We start from the raw sequence: 20,784 nt of genomic DNA, 5'->3' as shown, positions 1-20,784 counted from the left end.
AGCAAGATATAAATAAACCATAAACTCTCTTCCTGCTAGTAGGGCTTGGGGAAACCCTACCAACTGTTTTACTACCATATTCTAAATTAGGGGAAAATTTTCAAAACCCACTATGTCTTTAAAGGTTCCAGCTGGTTTAGTGTAAAAGTATTCTACCGGCCAATTCTCAAAATGACTCACTGTGGTCTTTTCCGAGCTTCCTGGCAGACTCAGACTCTGCCATGAAAAATGTATTACAATTAGGTCATTAATATTTAAATGAGCACTCTGGGCGATTCTCTATTATTGGCGGGTGATTCCCTAACCTCACTATCCTACATTTGTTGGTACAATTTTCCAACATGTCTGAGCAGTCACAGCCTTACTTTCTGGTCAGTGCCTGAGTGCTGATTGGCTCAAGCACTGGCAGGAAAATGAGGCTTCATAGTTCAGACCTGACAGGAGGGATGCCCACTCCCTCCCGCCGCCACCAAGCAACCCCTCTGGCACACAGACCCCCCATCAATGGGAGAGATGCCCACTCCCTCCAGCTGCAGCTGTCAAGCAACCTCCCCCAACACACACACACCCTGGCTGCGGGAGGGATGGAAGGGATGCCCACCTGCCCACTCCTATCGCTGTTGTGCCCCTGATGACCCCACCCCCACCTTGTTCATGAAGGCCAGCCAGAAGGATGTCTACTCTCTCGGGCTAGCAGGCCTGCCTCTTCAAAATAGTGGGCCTTCCCCTTGCACCGGGGAGGGGCCTAAGGCTCCGATTGGCCCATATGCCTAAGGCCTCATCCACAGTTCTCAGCCCATTGCTCTAACCAACAGGGCACTCATCCACTTCAGGACTCAGGAGAAGAAATCAAGCAGGCCAGATACCTGAAAAAAACAGCATGATGTATCATGTCATCAAAGGTTGTACAGGTGCCACTAGACTGGTATATTTGATATTCTGTAACTTACAACAGTGTCATACATAAGGCAGCTGGTTTCCCAGTAATCAGGTACCTTTACTTCACACAAACACCACCTTCTCTTCGCATTCCTGCAGGTATCAGTGGCACAGTATTTACATGGCTCAAATCCTATCCGTCAGGCAATTTGTTCTGTTCAGCAACAGCACATCACCTTGGTTAATGATCAGTTGTGTACCACAGGGATGTATGCTTGTCACCTATTTTATTTAATATGTACCTCAAGCTTCAAGCTAAGCTGCCTCATTATTAAAGAATTTGTGTGTAATAACGAAGCAGCTTAGCTTGAAGCTGGAGGTACATATTAAACAAAATAGGTGACAAGCATGCATCCCTGTGGTACACAACTGATTAACCAAGGTGATGTGCTGTTGCCAATGATGTACAACTTCATACCCACAGTTTTGAGTAAATTAGCAATTCAGGAATGGCAAAAAACAAACACGAAACACCACCAAGTTTTAAAGTTTCAAGTTTAATAAAATTTTTGATTAATCGCTTAATCATATTTCTAAGCGATGAACATTTTAAAATTACAATATTTGGGGAACAATACAATACTTAGTAATATATTATGTCCAAGCGGACTAATAGACAAACTTAACAAACCATAAACAAAAGGATAAAGGAGAATGAAATACAAAATCATTAAAGGAAAGTAAAACAATCAGGGAAAAAACAAAAGGCAGGGAAAACAAAAAACCTTAATATTGTACAGTGGAATTAAAAATGTAACCAGCGAACTAGTTAGCTAATTATCAAAAGCATCTTTAAAAAGAAAAGTTTTAAAATTACTCTTAAATTTCTCCAGATTGCACTCTTCCCTTAAATAAATAGGGAGGGAATTCCAAATTTGAGGTGCAGTAACAGAAAAAATAAATTGCCGTGCGTGATAAGGGATCGTCAATAGATTTTGTTCATTGGATCTCAATGTTCTATTTGGAGTATAAGGGATTAATAATTTATAGATGAATGCTGGAGTTTTATAAAATAGGGATTTAAAAGTAAGTATGCAAATAAAGCAAAGATTCAGCAAGTTCGCAACTTAAGCAGACAAGTACCTGGCATAAAAATACCAGATAATATTCAAAGTGATTTAATCAGCCAGGAGAGGCTTTTGCAGGGTTATCCAGAGATATTCCGTGGAACTTAACCGGACAGTGTTGCTGAATATCCCTTCTATCCACCCATGTTGAAACAGATTAGTTTGTGGGTGGTCTTGAGTGGAGTTTGGGTCGAGCAGAAGCTTGGCTTTTTAGTAGTAATTTTCAGTCTACAAAAAAAAGAGACTGTACATACATTAAGCAAGGAGTTAACCAAGTACATGTACTGGTCTGATCATCGATCAATGCCAAGTTAACTTCCAGGTCCTGTATTACTTTCCACCTCCCTCCCTCCTCCCAAGTAGAGAAACAGCCCCCCTTCCTTCTGATCTCCCCTCCCTCCCTCCCATCACCCAGAAGCAAAGAAGCAGCCCCCTTTCTAAATCCCTTCCCCCTCATCCCCACAAGGATAAGAAAGGCAAACTGGGCTCAACCCCCCCCCCATAGGCCCCTCTGGGATACTTTGACATTTCCTGGTAGTCCAGTGGAGTCCAAGATTGTCACTAAGGGTCACACCAGCCATTCTAAGGAGGAAGGTGACACAGGTAGGAACAGGGCGGCATCACTCTTGCCCTTCAGATCCTGTTGGACCACCAGTGACCTATGGGGGCGAGAGGGATGGGGGTTAGCCCAGTCAGGCGTTCCTATCTTTGGAAGGGACTGGGGGAAATCAGTAGGGGGGCTATTCTTCCACGGAGTTTGGGAAAAAAGAAGGAAGGTAAGAGTGAGGGAGAACAGGGGAGCAGAGGACTGCACTCCTTATGCAGGTCCCAGCTGATATTCAGTCAGGTTCTGCATAAAGCACAGTTACTTACCGTAACGGGTGTTATCCAGGGACAGCAGGCAGCTATTCTCACATATGGGTGACGTCATCAACGGAGCCCGGATGCGGACACCTCACAAGCAGATTTGCTTGAAGAAACTCGAAGTTTCGAGTTGCCCGCACCGCGCATGCACGAGTGCCTTCCCGCCCAGCGCAGGGCGCGTCTCCTCAGTTCATATAGCTAGCAGAGAAGCCAATCAGGGGAGGTGGGTGGGTTGTGAGAATAGCTGCCTGCTGTCCCTGGATAACACCCGTTACGGTAAGTAACTGTGCTTTATCCCAGGACAAGCAGGCAAGTATTCTCACATATGGGTGACCTCCAAGCTAACCAGAATGGGATGGTTGGAGTGTTGGCAATTTAGGAGAATAAATTTTGTAATACTGTTTGGCCAAACTGTCCATCCCATCTGGAGAAAGTATCCAGACAATAGTGAGAAGTGAAAGTATGAACCGAGGATCAAGTAGCAGCTCTACAAATTTCCTCAATAGGTGTAGATCTGAGGAAAGCTACTGAAGCTGCCATAGCTCTGACTTTATGGGCTGTGACTTTACTGTGAAGGGGTAATCCAGCCTGGGCATAGCAAAATGAGATACAAGCCGCCATCCAGATGGAGATGGTACGCTTAGAATTAGGATGTCCCAACTTATTGGGATCGAAGGAGACAAAAAGTTGAGGAGCAGTTCTGTGTGGTTTGGTGCGTTCCAAATAGAAGGCCAAAGCACGTTTACAGTCCAGAGTATGAAGAGCAACTTCTCTAGGATGAGAATGAGGCTTTGGAAAAAACACTGGAAGAACAATGGATTGCTTGAGATGAAATTCCGAAACCACTTTAGGGAGGAATTTAGGATGAGTACGAAGAACCACCTTGTCATGATGGAACACTGTGAATGGTGGGTCAGCAACTAAAGCTTGCAGCTCACTGACTCGTCGAGAAGTGAGGGCTATGAGAAACACCACTTTCCAAGTGAGATACATCAGCTGAGCCTTATCAATTGGTTCAAATAGAGGCTTCATCAGTTGAGTAAGGACAACATTGAGATCCCAAACCACAGGAGGCGGTTTGAGAGGAGGTTTGACATTGAAAAGTCCTTTCATAAATCTGGAAAACACCAGGTGAGTAGAGAAGGGTTTTCCTTCAATAGGCTGATGGAAAGCCGCAATTGCACTGAGATGGATTCGGATAGATGTATACTTGAGGCCAGAATTGGATAAGTGCAAAAGGTAGTCCAAAACAGAAGATAAGGAGGAATGTTGAGGCTCCTTATGATGAGAAAAACACCACATAGAAAATCTAGTCCATTTTTGGTGATAGCATTGCCTAGTGGTAGGCTTCCTAGAAGCTTCTAAAATATCTCTTACAGATGGAGAAAACTGAAGAGGGGTTATGTTGAGAGGTACCAAGCTGTCAGGTGTAGAGACTGCAGGTTGGGATGAAGCAGAGATCCTTGACTCTGTGTAAGCAGAGAAGGAAAAACTGGTAGAAGATATGGCTCCCTGCTGCTGAGTTGAAGTAGAAGGGAGTACCAAGGTTGTCTGGGCCACCGAGGAGCAATTAGAATCAAGGTGGCATGATTGTTCTTCAACTTGACCAGAGTCTTGAGAATGAGAGGGAATGCAGAGAGGGAGAGATTCGTCCATTCGAGAAGAAAAGCATCTGCCTCGAGGCGATGAGGAGAGTATATCCTGGAGCAGAACTGAGGCAGTTTATAGTTGTGGAGAGATGCAAAGAGGTCTATCTGAGGCGTTCCCCACTGTGAAAAAATGTGATGAAGAGGCGAGGAATGGAGTGTCCATTCGTGAGGTTGCAGTAGACGACTCAAGTTGTCCACCAAGCAATTCTTCGCCCCTTGAATGTAGACTGCTTTGAGGAAGGTGTTGTGGCAGATTGCCCAGTCCCAAACCTTCAGAGCTTCTTGACAAAGGGAGGCAGACCTTGTCCCTCCCTGTTTGTTGACATAATACATGGCGACTTGGTTGTCCATCCGAATGAGGACTACTTGGTCGTGAAGCAGATGTTGAAAAGCATGGAGAGCTTTGAGGATCGCTCTGAGTTCCAACAGATTGATATGACACTGACAATCTGTACTGGTCCAGAGGCCTTGAGTACGGAGACCATCGAGATGAGCGCCCCAAGCATAGGTCGAAGAGTCTGTCGTGAGGACCTTCTGATGGTGGGGCATTTGAAAAAGCAAGCCTCTGGAAAGATTGGAAGAGAGCATCCACCAACGGAGAGACTGCTTCAACGAAGGAGTGACTGATATGTGTCGAGAAAGAGGGTCGCAAACTTGCATCCATTGAGATGCCAGGGTCCACTGAGGAATTCTGAGGTGAAGTCTGGCAAAAGGAGTCACGTGTACTGTGGAAGCCATGTGACACAGAAGTACCATCATGTGTCTCATTGAGATGGAAGAGTGGTAAGACACTGTATGACAGAGTTGAAGAAGAGCTTCCAGTCGTTGCTGTGGAAGGAATGCTCTGAGTTGGACAGTGTCCAGAACAGCTCCAATGAATTGTAAGCTCTGTGAGGGTTGAAGTTGAGATTTGGGAAAGCTGATTTCGAATCCCATACTTTGTAGGAACCAGGTAGTCCGTTGGGTCGCTACAATAACCCCTTGAGATGTAGAATCTTTGATGAGCCATTCGTCGAGGTAGGGAAATACCTGAAGACCATGATTCCTTAGAGCTGCTGCTACCACTACCAGGCACTTGGTGAACACTCTGGGAGACGAGTCCAGGCCGAAGGGTAGTACTCTGTATTGATAATTGTTTAAAATATAACAAACTGTTGCTGGTTGCTGGCCTCAGATGACTGTCTCTTCCAGCCCTGTTAAGGACATGTTTAAAAAAAAAAAAAAGACACTTTTACAAAGCTACACTAAGGGCACCTTTTACAAAGCCGCGTTAGCGGTTTAACGCGCGTAATAGCGCACGCTAAATTGTTGGCCACGCTAGACGCTAACGCATAGCGCGGGTTTTAGTGCGCGCTAAAAAGCTGCATGCGCTAAATCCGCTAACACGGCTTCGTAAAAGGTGCCCTAAGAAATGGGCTTAACATATCCTTACACAGGGCTCTTTTGCGTATGCTAAGCCCATTTCCACAGTTCATTTATGGCTGAGCACTAATGTTAGCATTAGCATGCGACTATCAACAGTAATAAAGGAAAGGTCCCTTTATTTAATATTTATAATATATATAAGGTCCAGATTCTATAACATGTGCCGTTGTTGGCGGCCGCCCTAAAAGCGAGTACTGATTGCATATCAATCACACAACAGCACTGGTTACAGAATTGCACCTCTGGTAAAGTTAGGCACCAAAAATTTAGGCCAGGGTTTTCCAGGCCTACCTTTGTTGTGAATCGTGCCTCCGCAGGCACTTTAGGCCACTTAACGCCACTTCTGGTATAAGCCATGCCTATAGTGGCGTTGGATGGCCTTGAGACTCAGAAACTTTGTTTAAATGGTGTATTTTTATTGAACTTGAGTGCCTAATACCACCAAAAAAACTGGCACCGTTTAGAGAATCTGGGCGTATGTGCTCCTGGTAGGTCAGCATTATTTAGTTAGTGTGTACTAATGTCTATGTAATAGCTGATTAGTGCATTCACACACATTTCCCCCCCTTTCCCCCGACACATCCCCTGGCAAAACATAATTACCACACACTTACTGTAGTATACACAGATGGCATAACTAATGCAAATGCTGTAGTGTCCCATATTAGGCCAATTTTGTTCCATGTTAGCATGTTTGTGCATGTTAGCACCTAACGCAACTTAGTAAAAGGGGTCTACAATTTCCAATTATATTATTGATTTTAAAAATGCTGTTCATTCTCATCTTTATGTCCTTGGACCTGTAACCATTAGCTTACCCTGTATGATTATCTCTGAAGCCCTGGTAGTGCTCCCCCACCCCACCCCCACACACTAATGAACTGAACAGACACTTTACAGCAATTAGGAATGGAAAGTGTTGAAATGGTTTTAAAACCTTTTTTTTATTTGTTCCTTGGCAGAGTGTTTCATTCCCCATCCTCCCGCAATAGAATACCTGTCATATCTAGCAACACTGATTAGGGCAACAAGGCAAATTCAATCAGCAGGACCACAAAAAAATTAAGGGGTCCAGCCAGGTTACCTGCAGGGGCAGCAAAACATCTTTTCAGGGGGGGACGGGTATGGAAGCCATACAAACTAAAGCTCTATCCCTTCCCCTCCCTCTATCTCTCCTGGTTGTTGATGTGTAGGGCAAAAATCTGGTAGGTCCCAGCCCCATTGTCTCAAATTTCACTGCCTGGCCGTACATGACACAAAACTAAACACATCTGTTTGCTACAACATCACATACTGTACACAAGGACAAAACTTTTAGGGTTCTTGCGCGCTTTTGACATGTCACCAACTTTTAGTAACAAATATATTGTATTCTACAAATCAGTGTTCTCTACAAATCAGAATAGATAAAAATCATTTTTAAATCAGATTTTTTTATTTAAATTGGATTTTTTTATGCTTTTTTGAGAAAAAATGTATAAAACAAGAAATAAGGATTAGCTTTTAATCATGTAGCATAATACTGTATATTCATGCAATGTTTAAATTTTGGGGGTAAATGAATTCCATTCATTCATTCATGTCACAGGCAAATTTTATATTTAGAAGATATCATTACAGATGCTTAGTTTTGCATTTCTCAAAACTGCTTCTTCATCATAATAAAAATGTTATAGAATATACAGAGTTGCGAAAAAGACCTTAGCTCCATTGTTCCTTTGCAAATCCATGTACATAGAAACAAGTCCTTACCTATTAAGTGTTACGTTTATATACCTGCATAAGGAGCCACAGTAAGTTTGAGGAAGGAGGAGCAAGCAGTAAAAATTAAAAAGTCTTGGGGTCTTTGTGTGTATAGCATGAGGTTTATCAAATTATTCTCTCCTTGGAGGAGAAAACCTATAATGGCAACAGGTCATAAGAGAGACCCAGTTTGGAAATATTTTAATGAAGTTCCTCTACCTCAGGGATGCCCACACTTTTTGAGCTTGCGAGCTACTTGACCAAGCATTTTGACCAAGTCAAAATGATCTACCAATAAAATTTTTTTAAAACACAAAGCACACTGAAAGGCAGAAAAAGTGTTAATTATCATGTATATTCCGGGGTTTTTCAAAGAGGTCAAGGCAGATGACTCTATGCAATGTCACCTCAGTAACAACCATATAAAAATAGACAAATATACTCCCTCCCTTTTCATTAAACCGCGATAGCGTTTTTTAGCGCAGGGAGCTGCACTGAATGTCCTGAGCTGCTCTCAACGTTCATAGGCTCCCTGCACTAAAAACTGCTATTGCGGTTTCGTAAATGGGAGCCATAGTGCAAAATATAGACAGCAGATATAAAACGGACACATTTTGATCACTAAATTGAAAATAAAATCATTTTTCCTATCTTTGTTGTCTGGTGATTTCATGAGTCTCTGGTTGCACTTTCTTCTTCTGACTGTCCATCCAATATTTCTTCCCTTCTTACAGCCACCTGTATGCTTCCTCTCCTCCAGACCTCATTCTCTCCCCCAACTTTTTCTCTCTTTCTCCCTGCCCCCTTCTTTCTCTCTCCATGCCTCCTTTCTTTCTGTCTCCCTGTGCCCCCTTTCTTTCTGTTTCCCTTCTTTGTCTTCCTGTCCCCCCTTCTTTCTGTCTCCCTGCCTGCCCCCCCTTCTTTCTCCCTGCCCTCCCCCAAGCCACTAGGTTTGCCGCCGCTGCCATTGGGGAACAGGCCCCCCAAGCCACCGCTGTCCCAAGCTCTCCCTGCAGAAACATTGCGCTAGCCAGCATTCCGCTCCCCAACATCAATTCTGACGTCAGAGAGGAAGTTCCGGGCCAGCCAGGCAGCGATTGGCTGGCCCAGAACTTCCTCACTGACGTCAGGAAGAGGAATGCTGGTCGGTCCGACGCTTCTGCAGGGAGAGCTTGGGTTGGCAGTGGGGGACGTCGGGGAGAGGAAGGCTGATCGGCCCGGTAGATTGGGACAGCAACACGAGTCTATCACGGAGCCTGGGATGGGCTCCGCGATCGACTCACGTTGCCTTCCCGATCTACCGGTCAATCGCGATCGACGTATTGGGCACCCCTGCTCTACCTATTGGTAAGGTAGTCATGTTTGCAAAATGCAAATACTGCAATAAAGAAATGCAAGGCCTGGTGGCTGAATTGAAACATCATGAGAAGTGCTTTGATAAAGATGACAATGGAACATGTTTAAACAGGCAGGATCTTCAGGTTGGTAAATGTTTTGATGTCATCATTTTTCTTAAATACTTCCTTGAGGAACATATTTGAACAAAAATATGCCCCTCTTATCAAGCCATGTTAGGTTTTTTTATTGTCAGCCACTGCGTTAAAAGTTCCAACACTCACTGGAATTCTATTAACATCGGAACTTTAACGGCAGTGGCTGGGGATAAAAAAACCGTAACACAGCTCGATTAAAGGGGGCCTATATTTGTTATTAATACGGCATTCTACCAGCATTTTGATGCAGTTGTTATGAAGAAATAAAGAGTTAAACAAACAAATATTCCTTTTTGGGGCAGTAGTGAGTGGCAGTGAATAAAATGAGTAATACTCAATATGCAGAAATTGTATCAATAGTAAAATAACAGCATTGGCTTTTTTGTTTAGGGTAAACTATCAGCGACCTAAAGGATTCTGGAAACTATCCACCTTCAAGATCACCATCTTCCTGTTCTACAGTTTCAGAGTTATCTGTCAAGGATAGTTTTTCAGTCGCATTATATACATTGCATATCCATAGTATCTCACCTAAAAGAGAAAAATTCCAACCATCCAGGAACCACCATAGATAAGTTTGTGATTTTAAAAAAAAACAAAACAGCAAATTAGAAAAAGAAGTAATTGATGAAAAAATTGCCCAGATGTTTCAGGGAAACTTCTGGACAAAGTGTATGACAGAGAAATGGAGCAATGTGCAAAGGGTCTAGAGGGTAAAATTGTTAAATTGGGTGGAGTAATGTCTACAATAATCCTGCTGTATGTGCTGGTACAACAAAAGAAGGGAATGTCTTTCTTGTAGAAGCAATTGATACCTCAGGAAATGCACATAAAGCAGAATATTTAAAGGAAATAACAGCAAAAGCTATAATAAATTGTGAACAAAATTCAAATATCTTGTACACAGTTTAGGGCTCCTTTTACAAAAGTGCGCTAGCATTTTTAGCGCACGCACAAGCTAGCCGAAAAATTACCGCCTGCTTAAAAGGAGGTGGTAGCGGCTAGCGCACGCTAAAACCGCTAGCGCACCTTTGCAAAAGGAGCCCTTAGTCACAGACAATGCTGCAAATGTATTCAAGATGAGAAGAAATTTAGAAGAGCGTGAAGAGAATACCAAGCTAACAACATATCAATGCAATGCTCATTTGCTGCACCTCCTAGCCAAAGACTTCACTGTCTCAGAAATAAAGACTATTGTCGTTAAAATCGCTAATTATTTCTATAACAGTCATTTTGCTGCAGCAGCTCTGAAAAGAATGGGAGAAACCAAGCTAATGCTCCCACAAGATGTTAGATAGAACTTTGTAGTGGATTGTTTGGAGCAGTATATCAAGAACTGGCCTATTCAGATGACAGTTTGTGAACAAAATCAAGAGAAAATAGATTAAGAGAAATGTTGAAGATATGTTAAGAATTCTCAAACCCATTTCTGAAGCTTTACACAAAATACATATAAATAGCTGTTTTATTGCTAATGTTGTTGAAATTTGGAAGAAACTGAGTAAGCACTTAAAAAACAGGACTGTACAATGACAGAATTAAATTGCAAGCATTAAAAATACAAACAGGACAAGCACTGGCTCCAGTTCATTTTCTTGCGAATATCATCAATATCCAGTACTAGGGTCAAACCTTAAGTGCTGAAGAAGAGTAATTAGCTATGACATGGGTAGAGAATGACATGGTGACAAAATTCATCATTGTTCTCCCATCCCCCTGGATAACCGCAAGAAACCATCCCCATTTCATTCTTTAAGGAGAGAGGGAAGAATCAGAGTATGAATGGGCACAATCACGGACCCTCAAGCCTTGCATTGAAGAATGTAGAAGGACTGAGGTTGAAATAGACACAGGATTGTTTCCCGAAGTTATCTGCGGGGATGGGAATGGTGATTAATTTTGTCACCGTGTCATTCTCTTGGTATCCAGGAATCATCCATCTGTAATGCCAACTATAATAAACTTCAGAGCTAAGGGGGAACCATTCAAGAAATATGCCTGCCAATGATGTTTTAAAGAAAGGTTATACGAGTGAACTGGTGGAGGTCACTTATTAAGCACTTGGATTTTAGAGACTGTTGAAGTAATGCTTTCATTTTTAACAACAGTAGCTTCCTCAGTTGGCATAGAAAGAATATTCTCTTCCTTTGAACTAATTCAGTCCAACTTTCAGAATTATTTGTCTACAGCATGTATTTCAAATACTGTGTTTCCCCGAAAATAAGACCTACCCCAAGAATAAGCCCTAGCATGATTTTCGGGATAGGTCTAAATATAACTCCTACCCCCGAAAATAAGCCCTAGTTGCCAGCAGCAGTGCTTCCACCGCCCCCCTCCCCGCTGACCTTTCCATCTCTCTCCCGTCAACCGCGAGACCGATATACCTTGAAATAAACGGCAATGTAGGCAACAATCTAGACAGGCTACTTCAGGCCTTCTCTCACCAGGGGTTCCGTGTACCCATTGCTGATGACATCATCAGTGATGCAGCAGAGGAACCCCTGGCGAGAGAAGGTCTGAAGCAGAATGTCTAGATTGCTGCCGACATTGCCATTTGTTATAAGGTATTTCGGTCTCGTGGTTGGTGGGGCTGGAGGAGTTGTCATACAGCAAAAGATTAGAGAAACTGGGCCTCTTCCTCAAACAGAGGAGATTGAGAGGGGACATGATCGAAACATTCAAGTACTGAAGGGGATAGACTTAGTAGATAAGGACAAGTTGTTCACCCTCTCCAAGGTAGGGAGAACGAGAGGGCACTCTCTAAAGTTGAAAGTGGATAGATTCCGTACAAACATAAGGAAGTTCTTCTTCACTCAGAGAGTGGTAGAAAACTGGAACATTTTTCCGGAGTCTGTCATAGGGGAAAACACCTTCCAGGGATTCAAGATAAAGTTAGACAAGTTCCTGCTAAACAAGAACGTGCGCTGGTAGGGCTAGTCTTAGTTAGGGCACTGGTCTTTGACCAGAGGGCCACCGCATGAATGGACTGCTGGGCACGATGGACCACTGGTCTGACTCAGCAGCTGCAATTCTTATGTTCTCCATTTCTATAAATAATACTGTCATTACTCCAGTCTCCTCTGCTCACAACCTTGAAGCGGTCTTCAAATCTGACCTCTCATTTTCTACGAATATCCAACAAGCTACTAAGACCTGTCGCTTCTATCTCTTCAATATCACCAAAATTCACCCCTTCCTCTCTGAGCACACTACCCGGACCCTTGTCCAAGCTCTCGTAACCTCACGCTTAGATTACTGCAATCTACTCCTAACTGGTATCCCTCAGTGTCACCTCTCCCCCTTGCAATCTGTGCAAATCTCTGCTGCGTGACTCATCTTCTACCAACTTCACTAAGCTCATGTCACCCCTCTCCTTAAGTCACTTCACTGGCTCCCTATTTGCCATTGCATACAGTTCAAGATCTTATTGCTGACCTAAAAGTGTGTTCATTCTGCTGCCCCTCAATATCTCTCCTCGCTACTCTCTCCTTATACACCTCCCAGAGAATGCCGTTCCTCAGATAAGTCACTCTTAACATTACCCTTCTCCTCCACTGCCAATTCCAGACTTCGTTCCTTTCATCTAGCTGCCCCCCATACGTGGAATAAATTACCCAAGTTTATCTGTCAAGCCCCTTCCCTTGTTTAAAAGGTGACTGAAAACCCATCTTTTTTATATAGTTTTCAATCCTTAACCCTACTCCTCTGCCCTCCAATCCAGTCCGCTGATTAACCATTCCCCTTAATTGTATCCATGACATCCTGTTTTGTCTGTCTTGCCTGTTTAGATTGTAAGCTCTTTTCAGCAGGGACTGTTTTCTTACCCTTTGTGACTCTGTGCAGCGCTGCGTGCTTCTGGAAGTGCTATAGAAATAATTAAAAGTAGTAGTAGTAGTAATTATTTCTAGAGCGCTACCAGACGTATGCAGCACTGTAGGTAGTCATGAAGGAGACAGTCCCTGCTCGAATCTAATCAATCAAGACTAACAATACATATTAACATATTAGAACTATTTGATACACAATTCCCTCACTCTGTCAGCTCAGGGATTTATCAGTCTCACAAATGTTATTATACATTTTTGCTATATCGCCTTTAATAGGAAAGCATTAGTGTCCATAGGATTAGCAGTCCAACCTGCTTCTCTGCTTCATGCTGGCAGCCTCTAAGAAGTCTTAAACTTAAACGGAATTATATTTAACTCACAGTAGTCAGCATTTTTTTTAAACACTGGCCACTGCGAGTTTTTCTATACCCAGATAATCTATGCCAGACTGTACCGCTGACTGTGTACATGCTGAATATCCGATGGCCACTGGAAGCTAGTCTCCCATATCACCCATATTCAGCGCTGCTATACAGAATGCTACCCAAGCAAGTTAGGACAGTAAATTTCTCTGACCTAACTTGCCTAGATACCAGCACTAAATATCAGTGGTACCCAAACAACTTCTAACTCCATCTTAGCTCCATCCCTAGACCACCCTAGCACTACCCAGATAATGCCAAGACAGTCAGACATGATATTCAATGGCATTATCAGACAATGCCACTGAATATCACTGCCTGGATTTGGTGAATGCTAAATAATCAATACAGTACCTTACCTTTTTTGCCTAATGCAATTCACAACTGCAGAAGTTGCCAAGTTACCCACTTAAAAGAGGAATATTTTAAGGCACCCTGACATAACAGCCCGGACAAAATAGCCTAACAATAGAAACAGAAACTGAAATGGAAATGCATATTTCCTAAAGCTGACACATTAAAATTAATAAATTTAGAAAAAATTACATTTTTCTGCCTTTTCTGCCTCAGCATTGCTTTGGTCCCAGTGTCTATTTTCTGATTTTCTACTTTTTTGCTTAGCTTTCTTTCCAGGGTCTCTGTCCTTTTTACATTTCTTCTTTCTCTATGTCTAACTAACTAACTTTGTTCAGATGGGGGTTTATGTCAAGGAATTATTGTCTGGATGGGAACGTCTGGAAGGAGTGGAAATGCTATAGGCAAAACTGAAAGGAGCGATTGTAAGGGCGACAAACCTTTTTGTGAGGCAAGTAAGTAAAAGTAAGAGGAAAAGAAGGCTACTTTGGTTCTCAAAAGTACTAGCTGAGAAGGTAAGGAATAAGAGGTTAGTTTTCATAAACTATAAAAGAATCGCAGAAAGAGGAAGACAGGCAAAAATATCTGGAAAAGTTAAGAGAGACTGGTATTGTAGTCAGGAAAGCAAAGATGCAAATGGAAGAAAAAATAACTGACACAGTAAAACGGGGAGAAAAAATAGCTGACACGGTAAAACGGGAAGACAAGACATTTTTTAGATATATTAGTGATAAAAAGAAATGCAAGAGTGGCATTGTGAGACTCAAAGGTGAAGGGGAGGAATATGTAGAAGCTGATAAAGAAAAGGCCAAATTCCTTAACAGATATTTCTGTTCTGTGTTCACGACTGAAGCGCCGGGAGCGGGACCGCAGAAGACAAACCTGAATAGAGATGGAGGAATAATAGACCCTGATTGATTTTCAGAGGGTTTTGTTCGTGAGGAGCTAGCTAAAATAAAGGTAGACAAAGCAATGGGGCCGGATGGTGTACATCCTAGGGTGCTGAAGGAACTTCGAGAAGTTCTGATAGCTAAGCTGACTGACCATTTCAACAAATCTCTAGAGTCAGGAATGGTACTGGAGGATTGGCAAAGGGCAGATGTGGTCTCTCTCAACAAAAGTGGAAGTAAGGAAGAAGTAGGGAATTACAGGCTGGTAATTCTGACTTCTGTGGTAAGCAAATTAATGGAAACACTTAAAACAGAGAATGGTTAAGTTTCTGGAATCCTGTGGATTACAGGTCCGGAGGCAACATGGATTCTCTAGAGGTAGGTCTTGTAAGACAATCTGATCAATTTCTTTGACTGGGTGACTAGAGAATTGGATAGAGGATGTGCGCTAGATGAGGTATATTTAGATTTTAGCAAAGCCTTTGACAATATTCCACACAGATGTCTAATAAATAAAATGAGTGCCCTCAGGATGGGTCCCAAAGTGACGGGCTGGGTCATGAACTGGTTGAGTGGAAGGCGACAGAGGGTAGTGATCAATGGAGATCGCGCTGAGGAAAGGGATGTTACCAATGGTGTGCCTCAAGGTTCTGTTCTTTGGCCTGTTCTTTTTAACATTTTTATAAAGGATATTGCTGAAGGGTTGTCGGGTAATATTTGCCTCTTTGCAGAGGATACCAAAATCTGCAATAGAGTAGACACGACGAAATACCTGGTGAAGCTTGAAGAATGGTCTGAAATTTGGCAGGTAAAATTTAATGCTAAGAAATGCAAGGTCATGCATTTGGGCTGCAAAAACCAATGGAACGGTACAGATTAGGGAGTGAAGATCTTATGTGCACGACAGAAGAGTGGAACTTGGGTGTGATTGTATGCGATGACCTTAAGGTGGCCAGAAGGTTGAAAAGGTGATGGTGAAAGCTAGAAGGATGCTAGGTTGCATAGGGAGAGGTATGGCTAGTAGGAAAAAGGAGGTATTGATGCCCCTGTATAAGACTTTGGTGAGACCTCATTTAGAATATTGTGTACAATTCTGGAGACCGCACCTTCAAAAAGATATAAAAAGATGGAGTCGGTCCAGAGGAAGGCTATTAAAATGGTATGTGGGCTTCATCATAAGGCGTATGGGGACAGACTTAAAGATCTCAATCTGTATACTTTGGAGGAAAGGCGGGAGAGGGGAGATATGATAGAGACGTTTAAATACCCTCTAATGTAAATGCGCACGAGTCTAGTCTCTTTAATTTGAAAGGAAACTCTGCAATGAGAGGGCATAGGATGAAGTTAAGAGGTGATAGGCTCCGGAGTAATCTAAGGAAATACTTTTTTACAGAAAGGGTGGCAGATATATGTAACAGTCTCCCAGAAGAGGTGGTGGAGACAGAGATTGTGTCTGAATTCAAAAGGGACTGGGATAGGCACGGAGAGAGAGAGAATAGTTATTGCGGATGGGCAGACTAGATGGGCCATTTGGCCTTTATCTGCCATCATGTTTCTGTTTTCTTCTGCATCCCTTCTCCATCCTATCCAGCAGTTCCCTTCTGTGCTCCTCTCCCCTATTCTCCTCTATATCCTGTATTGTCACTGTGTCCCTATGCTCCCTCCCTCCATTCATTCAATTTTCTATATTGTTCTCACAAGGGAGCTTTTAACAGTTTACATGAATTTTTCCCTGTCTATCCCAGTGGGCTCACAATTTATTTAATGTATCTGGGGCAATGGGGGATTAAGTAACCTACCAAGGATCACAAGGAGAAGCATAGGTTTGAACCCACAACCTCAGGGTGCTGAGGCTGTAGCTTTAAGCACTGTGTCACACTCTCCCCTCATGCCCAGTATTTAGACTAGATCATCTCATAAACTAAAACTATTGTTAATGCTGTACTTCATAAAACTATAAGGTTTTAATGAGGTCTGGTGGGGGGGGGGGGAGTTAATTCTATTTATAACTGTGCACCTACTTTCCTTTACAGAATATTAGTGTAACTGGGTACATACATGCATACACATAAGCACTTATGCCAGCCATAAAGTTGGTGTGTGTGTATACCAGATATGCACATATTATTTTATAAGTTGCATGCTCAACTTCATATGTCACCCAAACTCTGCTCACGTGTATGCCCATCTGGAGATATGTGTGTAATTACAAAATAATTCTTAGGTGCATATTCAGGATGTATGTTAATACTGTATTTTAAACGGTCATGGACATAATTGGCATATAAATGTTAATGTCTGCTCAATATGACATTTTGCGTTTTTTGGCAGCATGTCTGCAGCTCTGGCCACTACACTTCCAAAACCAAATACAATGCCTGCGAGAGACATATTCCAGCATTCAAGCACCATTCAAAAGCTGCTCTATCTGTGCATGTCCACGTAGATCCCTTACGGCTTACGTGGACATGAATACACATCACTTGTCTACATGCATCCACAGCGACTCCGACAAATGCAAGCCAGCACGAATGCATAGAGAGCTCAAACGTACGGCACCCATGCAAGAGAGATATCAGAATACAGCAGCACGTGTTTCGGAGGGAGGGAAGCAAGTGCCGGCGACTTTTTAGCACGCCATCCCGGCTACTTACCTGCCCAGTGATGCCGGTGATCAGTGCCACCTTCCTGAGCTGGTCTCCTTGGCCCTGCGACTGTGCCATGCTGCTGCTCTGCTCGCGGGCGCGAGGGCTGGCTGATGCGGCAGCGATCGGGGGGAGAGAGAGCCGGTGAGTAATACAGAAATGATCAGTAGTAGTAATAGAGCGAGAGGCTTGCAAATTTCAATACTCTTACTTCCGCGTTGGTAGAGGCAGAGGCAGGCGCCGAAGCGCCGCCCCTCTCCGGTAGGGGCGGAAGGACAGACAGACGGGGCCGAGAGACAGCCACCCTTCCCTGTAGTTTAAATAAGAAAAGCTGCTGCGCCCATATTGACTCTGGACAGCACCTGAGCCACTGCGAGGGAGACACGTGGGCCGGGGCCGAGCAGTTCCGGGGGCCGCATCCACTATACACATGCACTAGCTTTCGGGCTGCACCGAGTTTTTTGTTTTGTTTGGTTTTTTTTACTGAGCCGGGGCTGCGGCCTCGGAACGAGCGAGGGAAACACCGGGGCCACCGGATCAGATGGAGCAAGCGAGAGAGAGCGAGAGAGCCGAGGCCCCAGAGCGGCGGAGGCAGCGGCCGAGACAGTGCCCCCTGCAGGAGCGGGAAAGACGAGCTCAGTCTTCACCGAGGCTGTTAACACGGTTCAGTGGGACTTTCTGCCCCCAGCCCCCACAAACAAGAGTCGTTTGGCAAGGAAATCGAGACGGGTTAAATGCCGCATTGTTTTGCACACGAATTAAGCAGCATAAAGTGATGTTTGTTTTCCCTCTGAAAGGATATAAACTAAAGTAGAGGAATTCGGGCTAACATAGGAGCCAACTTTTGAAAATGACGAGGGGGGAGGGGGTGGAGTGAAATTACCAAGTCTATATAAAGGAGATTAAAGCATGATGGGTTGTAAACAGAACTGTTCAGAATGTCTTTTAAATGAAGGGCACAGCAGATAGTGCCACACAGGGCATGCAGCTGAGCTACTGTAGCATTGTTCAGACTTTATGTGCCATGACAAGGCCTGCAAGTGTCAGCCCAGCTTTCGTATAGCAAAAGGAGATACAGTCTGCTAGCCATGTAGCGAAAGTTATTTTGGTGACAGGAACTCCCAGCCTGTTGGGATCAAAGGATAGGAGCAGTTGAGTGCGGTGTAGGTAGAAAGCAAAGTAGTCCAAAGTATGGAGTGCTGCTTCATCTAGATGAGTGCAGCTTGGAAAAAAATACTGGAAGTATAATGGACTGGTTGAGATGAAAGTCCGAGACGACCTGCGAGAGGAATTTGGAATGAGTGCGGAGAACAACCTTGTCATGGTAAAACATCATGTAGGGAGGATCTGACAAAAGATCTTCATTGACCCGATGTGTAGAGTCAAGAGTGGCTCAAAAGGAGGCTTCATCAGGGTAGAAAGGACAACATTAAGGTCCCAAGTCATCGAAGAACGCTTGATTGGAGGTCTAGTATTGAGCAAGCAATTTGGAAATTATTGAATGTGCAAACAATGCCTTTCCATCTGACCGAGCATAGAAACCACTAATAGCACTCCGATGTACTCTGACTGATGAAGTCTGTAGACTGGAACCTATTCCAAAGCTGACCTCATTGTGAGATCATCAAGGTGCACCTGCAAGGTAGAATGCCACAATTAAAAGATGCACTGGGTGTTGAATTCACAACCTCTGTATGATCAGCACAGGATTTTAACACATTGAGCTACATCAGCTTCTAATCAGGTGGATCTCACTGCCCTGTCATATCATAGTTGACTGACCTGCCTATATATCATAATCACCACAAAGAAAGCATTTGTGGCTCACCAAGTTAATGTGCCTTGTTGCACCTTGTCCACCTTCTTAAGCTCATCGGTTCAAATCCCACCTTCACTAATTTTAACAGCTTCCTATTAGCTGTCATAAGAGGGACTAGATCAGGGGTATCCACACTTTTTGGGCTTGTGAGCTACTTTTAAAATGACCAAGTCAAAATGGATCTACCAGCAATAAAATTTTTAAAAACACAAAGTACACTGTACACAGAGAAAATGTTAATTATTTATATTCCAGGTTTTTTTTCAAAGAGATCAAGGCAGATGACTTTATGCCAGGGATGTCCAACCTGTGGCCCCGTGAAGTATTTTGCATGGCCCCGGTTGAGGGCGATGCAGTGTTTTCTTCTGCTGCCCCGGGTGTTTACCGTCTTGCCGGCTCCCTCCTCTGTCTTGCTGCAGCGTTTGTGCAGCCCCAGAAACATTTTTTTTGGCCAATGTGGCCCAGGGAAGCCAAAAGGTTTGACACCTCTGCTTTATGCAATGTCACCTCAGTAACAACTATATAAAAATAGACAAATATACCCCCTCCCTTTTTACTAAACTGCAATAGCGGTTTTTAGCGCATGGAGCTGCACTGAATGCCCTTCGCTGCTCTCGATGCTCATAGGCTCTCTGCGCTAAAAACCGCTATTGCGATTTAATAAAAGGGGGCCATAGTACAAAATATAGACAGCAGATATAAATTCTCAAAACGGCCACATCTTGATCACTAAATTGAAAATAAATCATTTTTCCTACCTTTGTTGTCTGGTCATTATTCAAATCATTTTGGTCCTAGGCTCTGGTTGTTTTTTGATAACTCGCTTGCCAGGGTCTCCTGCCCATTTGTTGTTTTCTTCTTTCTCCATGCTAACCATCCATCTTTCATCTCTGTCCTCCCCTTCTGTTTTCCCTCCCTCCCCCGGAAGTCTGGCATCTTTCCTTTTTTTCGTCTCCATCCACAGATCTACCTTTTCTCAACTACCCTTTCATCCAGCATCTCTCCATCCTTCCCCATCACCCCAGGTTCCACCATCTCTCCCTTTCTTTCCAAACTATCCAGTATCTCTATTCCCCTCTCCACACCATCCCTTGTGTCCAACTTCTTCCCTTTCTGTTCCTTCCCTCCCTAAATCCCATTGTCCACTATATCTCCCTCTCCTCTGTTTTTAGACCCATTATTCCCCCCAAATTCCGGCATATGCACGTCTCTTTGAACTCCCCTTCTCTCCCTCCGTGTACTTCTACACCAGGGCCCTCCTTCCCCCTCTGAAGGGCTGTCCGCCCTCTGAAGGCCTGCACCCCACCCAGCAGGGAGCAGCCAGCAGCGAAGATCACCGGTACTTTTAACAATCCTTGCAGGTTGCCATAGGCCTCAGGAGCTATCTTCCTCTGCCGCAGTCCCGCCCCTCCTCTGAGTCAGAGGCAGGATCAAGGCAGAGGGAAGACAGCTCGTGAGGCCTATGGCAACCTGCAAGGATTGCTAAATTACCAGTGATCCTCTCTACAGTCTGCTCCCTGCTGGAATTAGATAAAGGGATGCACAGGAGGTCAGGGAGAAAGCCGGACACCACAGCACTTCCCGACTGACCCTCCCCCCTCGCCCTTTAAAGCAGGTACGACAGAGGCTGGCCAGCAAGAGGCAGCA

The 20,784-nt window shown here is 43.8% G+C and overlaps 1 protein-coding gene across 2 annotated transcripts in view; it reads right to left on the bottom strand.

The window, feature by feature from the left end:
- The window catches only part of GMDS (GDP-mannose 4,6-dehydratase), a 1,326,053-nt gene extending 1,307,997 nt beyond the window's left edge, over positions 1-18,056 (bottom strand). The window contains exon 1 of one of the 2 annotated variants that reach the window (XM_033934875.1): positions 17,328-18,056. In XM_033934875.1, coding sequence (XP_033790766.1) covers positions 17,328-17,396 — 69 coding nt within the window. In that variant the 5' untranslated portion in view covers positions 17,397-18,056. The remainder of the gene's footprint in view (positions 1-17,327) is intronic. The other variant, XM_033934874.1, reaches the window with a different exon arrangement.
- Positions 18,057-20,784: the final 2,728 nt, after the last annotated feature.

Source organism: Geotrypetes seraphini, chromosome 2 (assembly GCF_902459505.1).
Source record: "Geotrypetes seraphini chromosome 2, aGeoSer1.1, whole genome shotgun sequence".
In the NCBI taxonomy this organism is placed as follows: Eukaryota; Metazoa; Chordata; class Amphibia; order Gymnophiona; family Dermophiidae; genus Geotrypetes; species Geotrypetes seraphini.
Note: the sequence above shows the minus strand (reverse complement) of the source record. Positions and strands in the feature narration are given on the sequence as shown.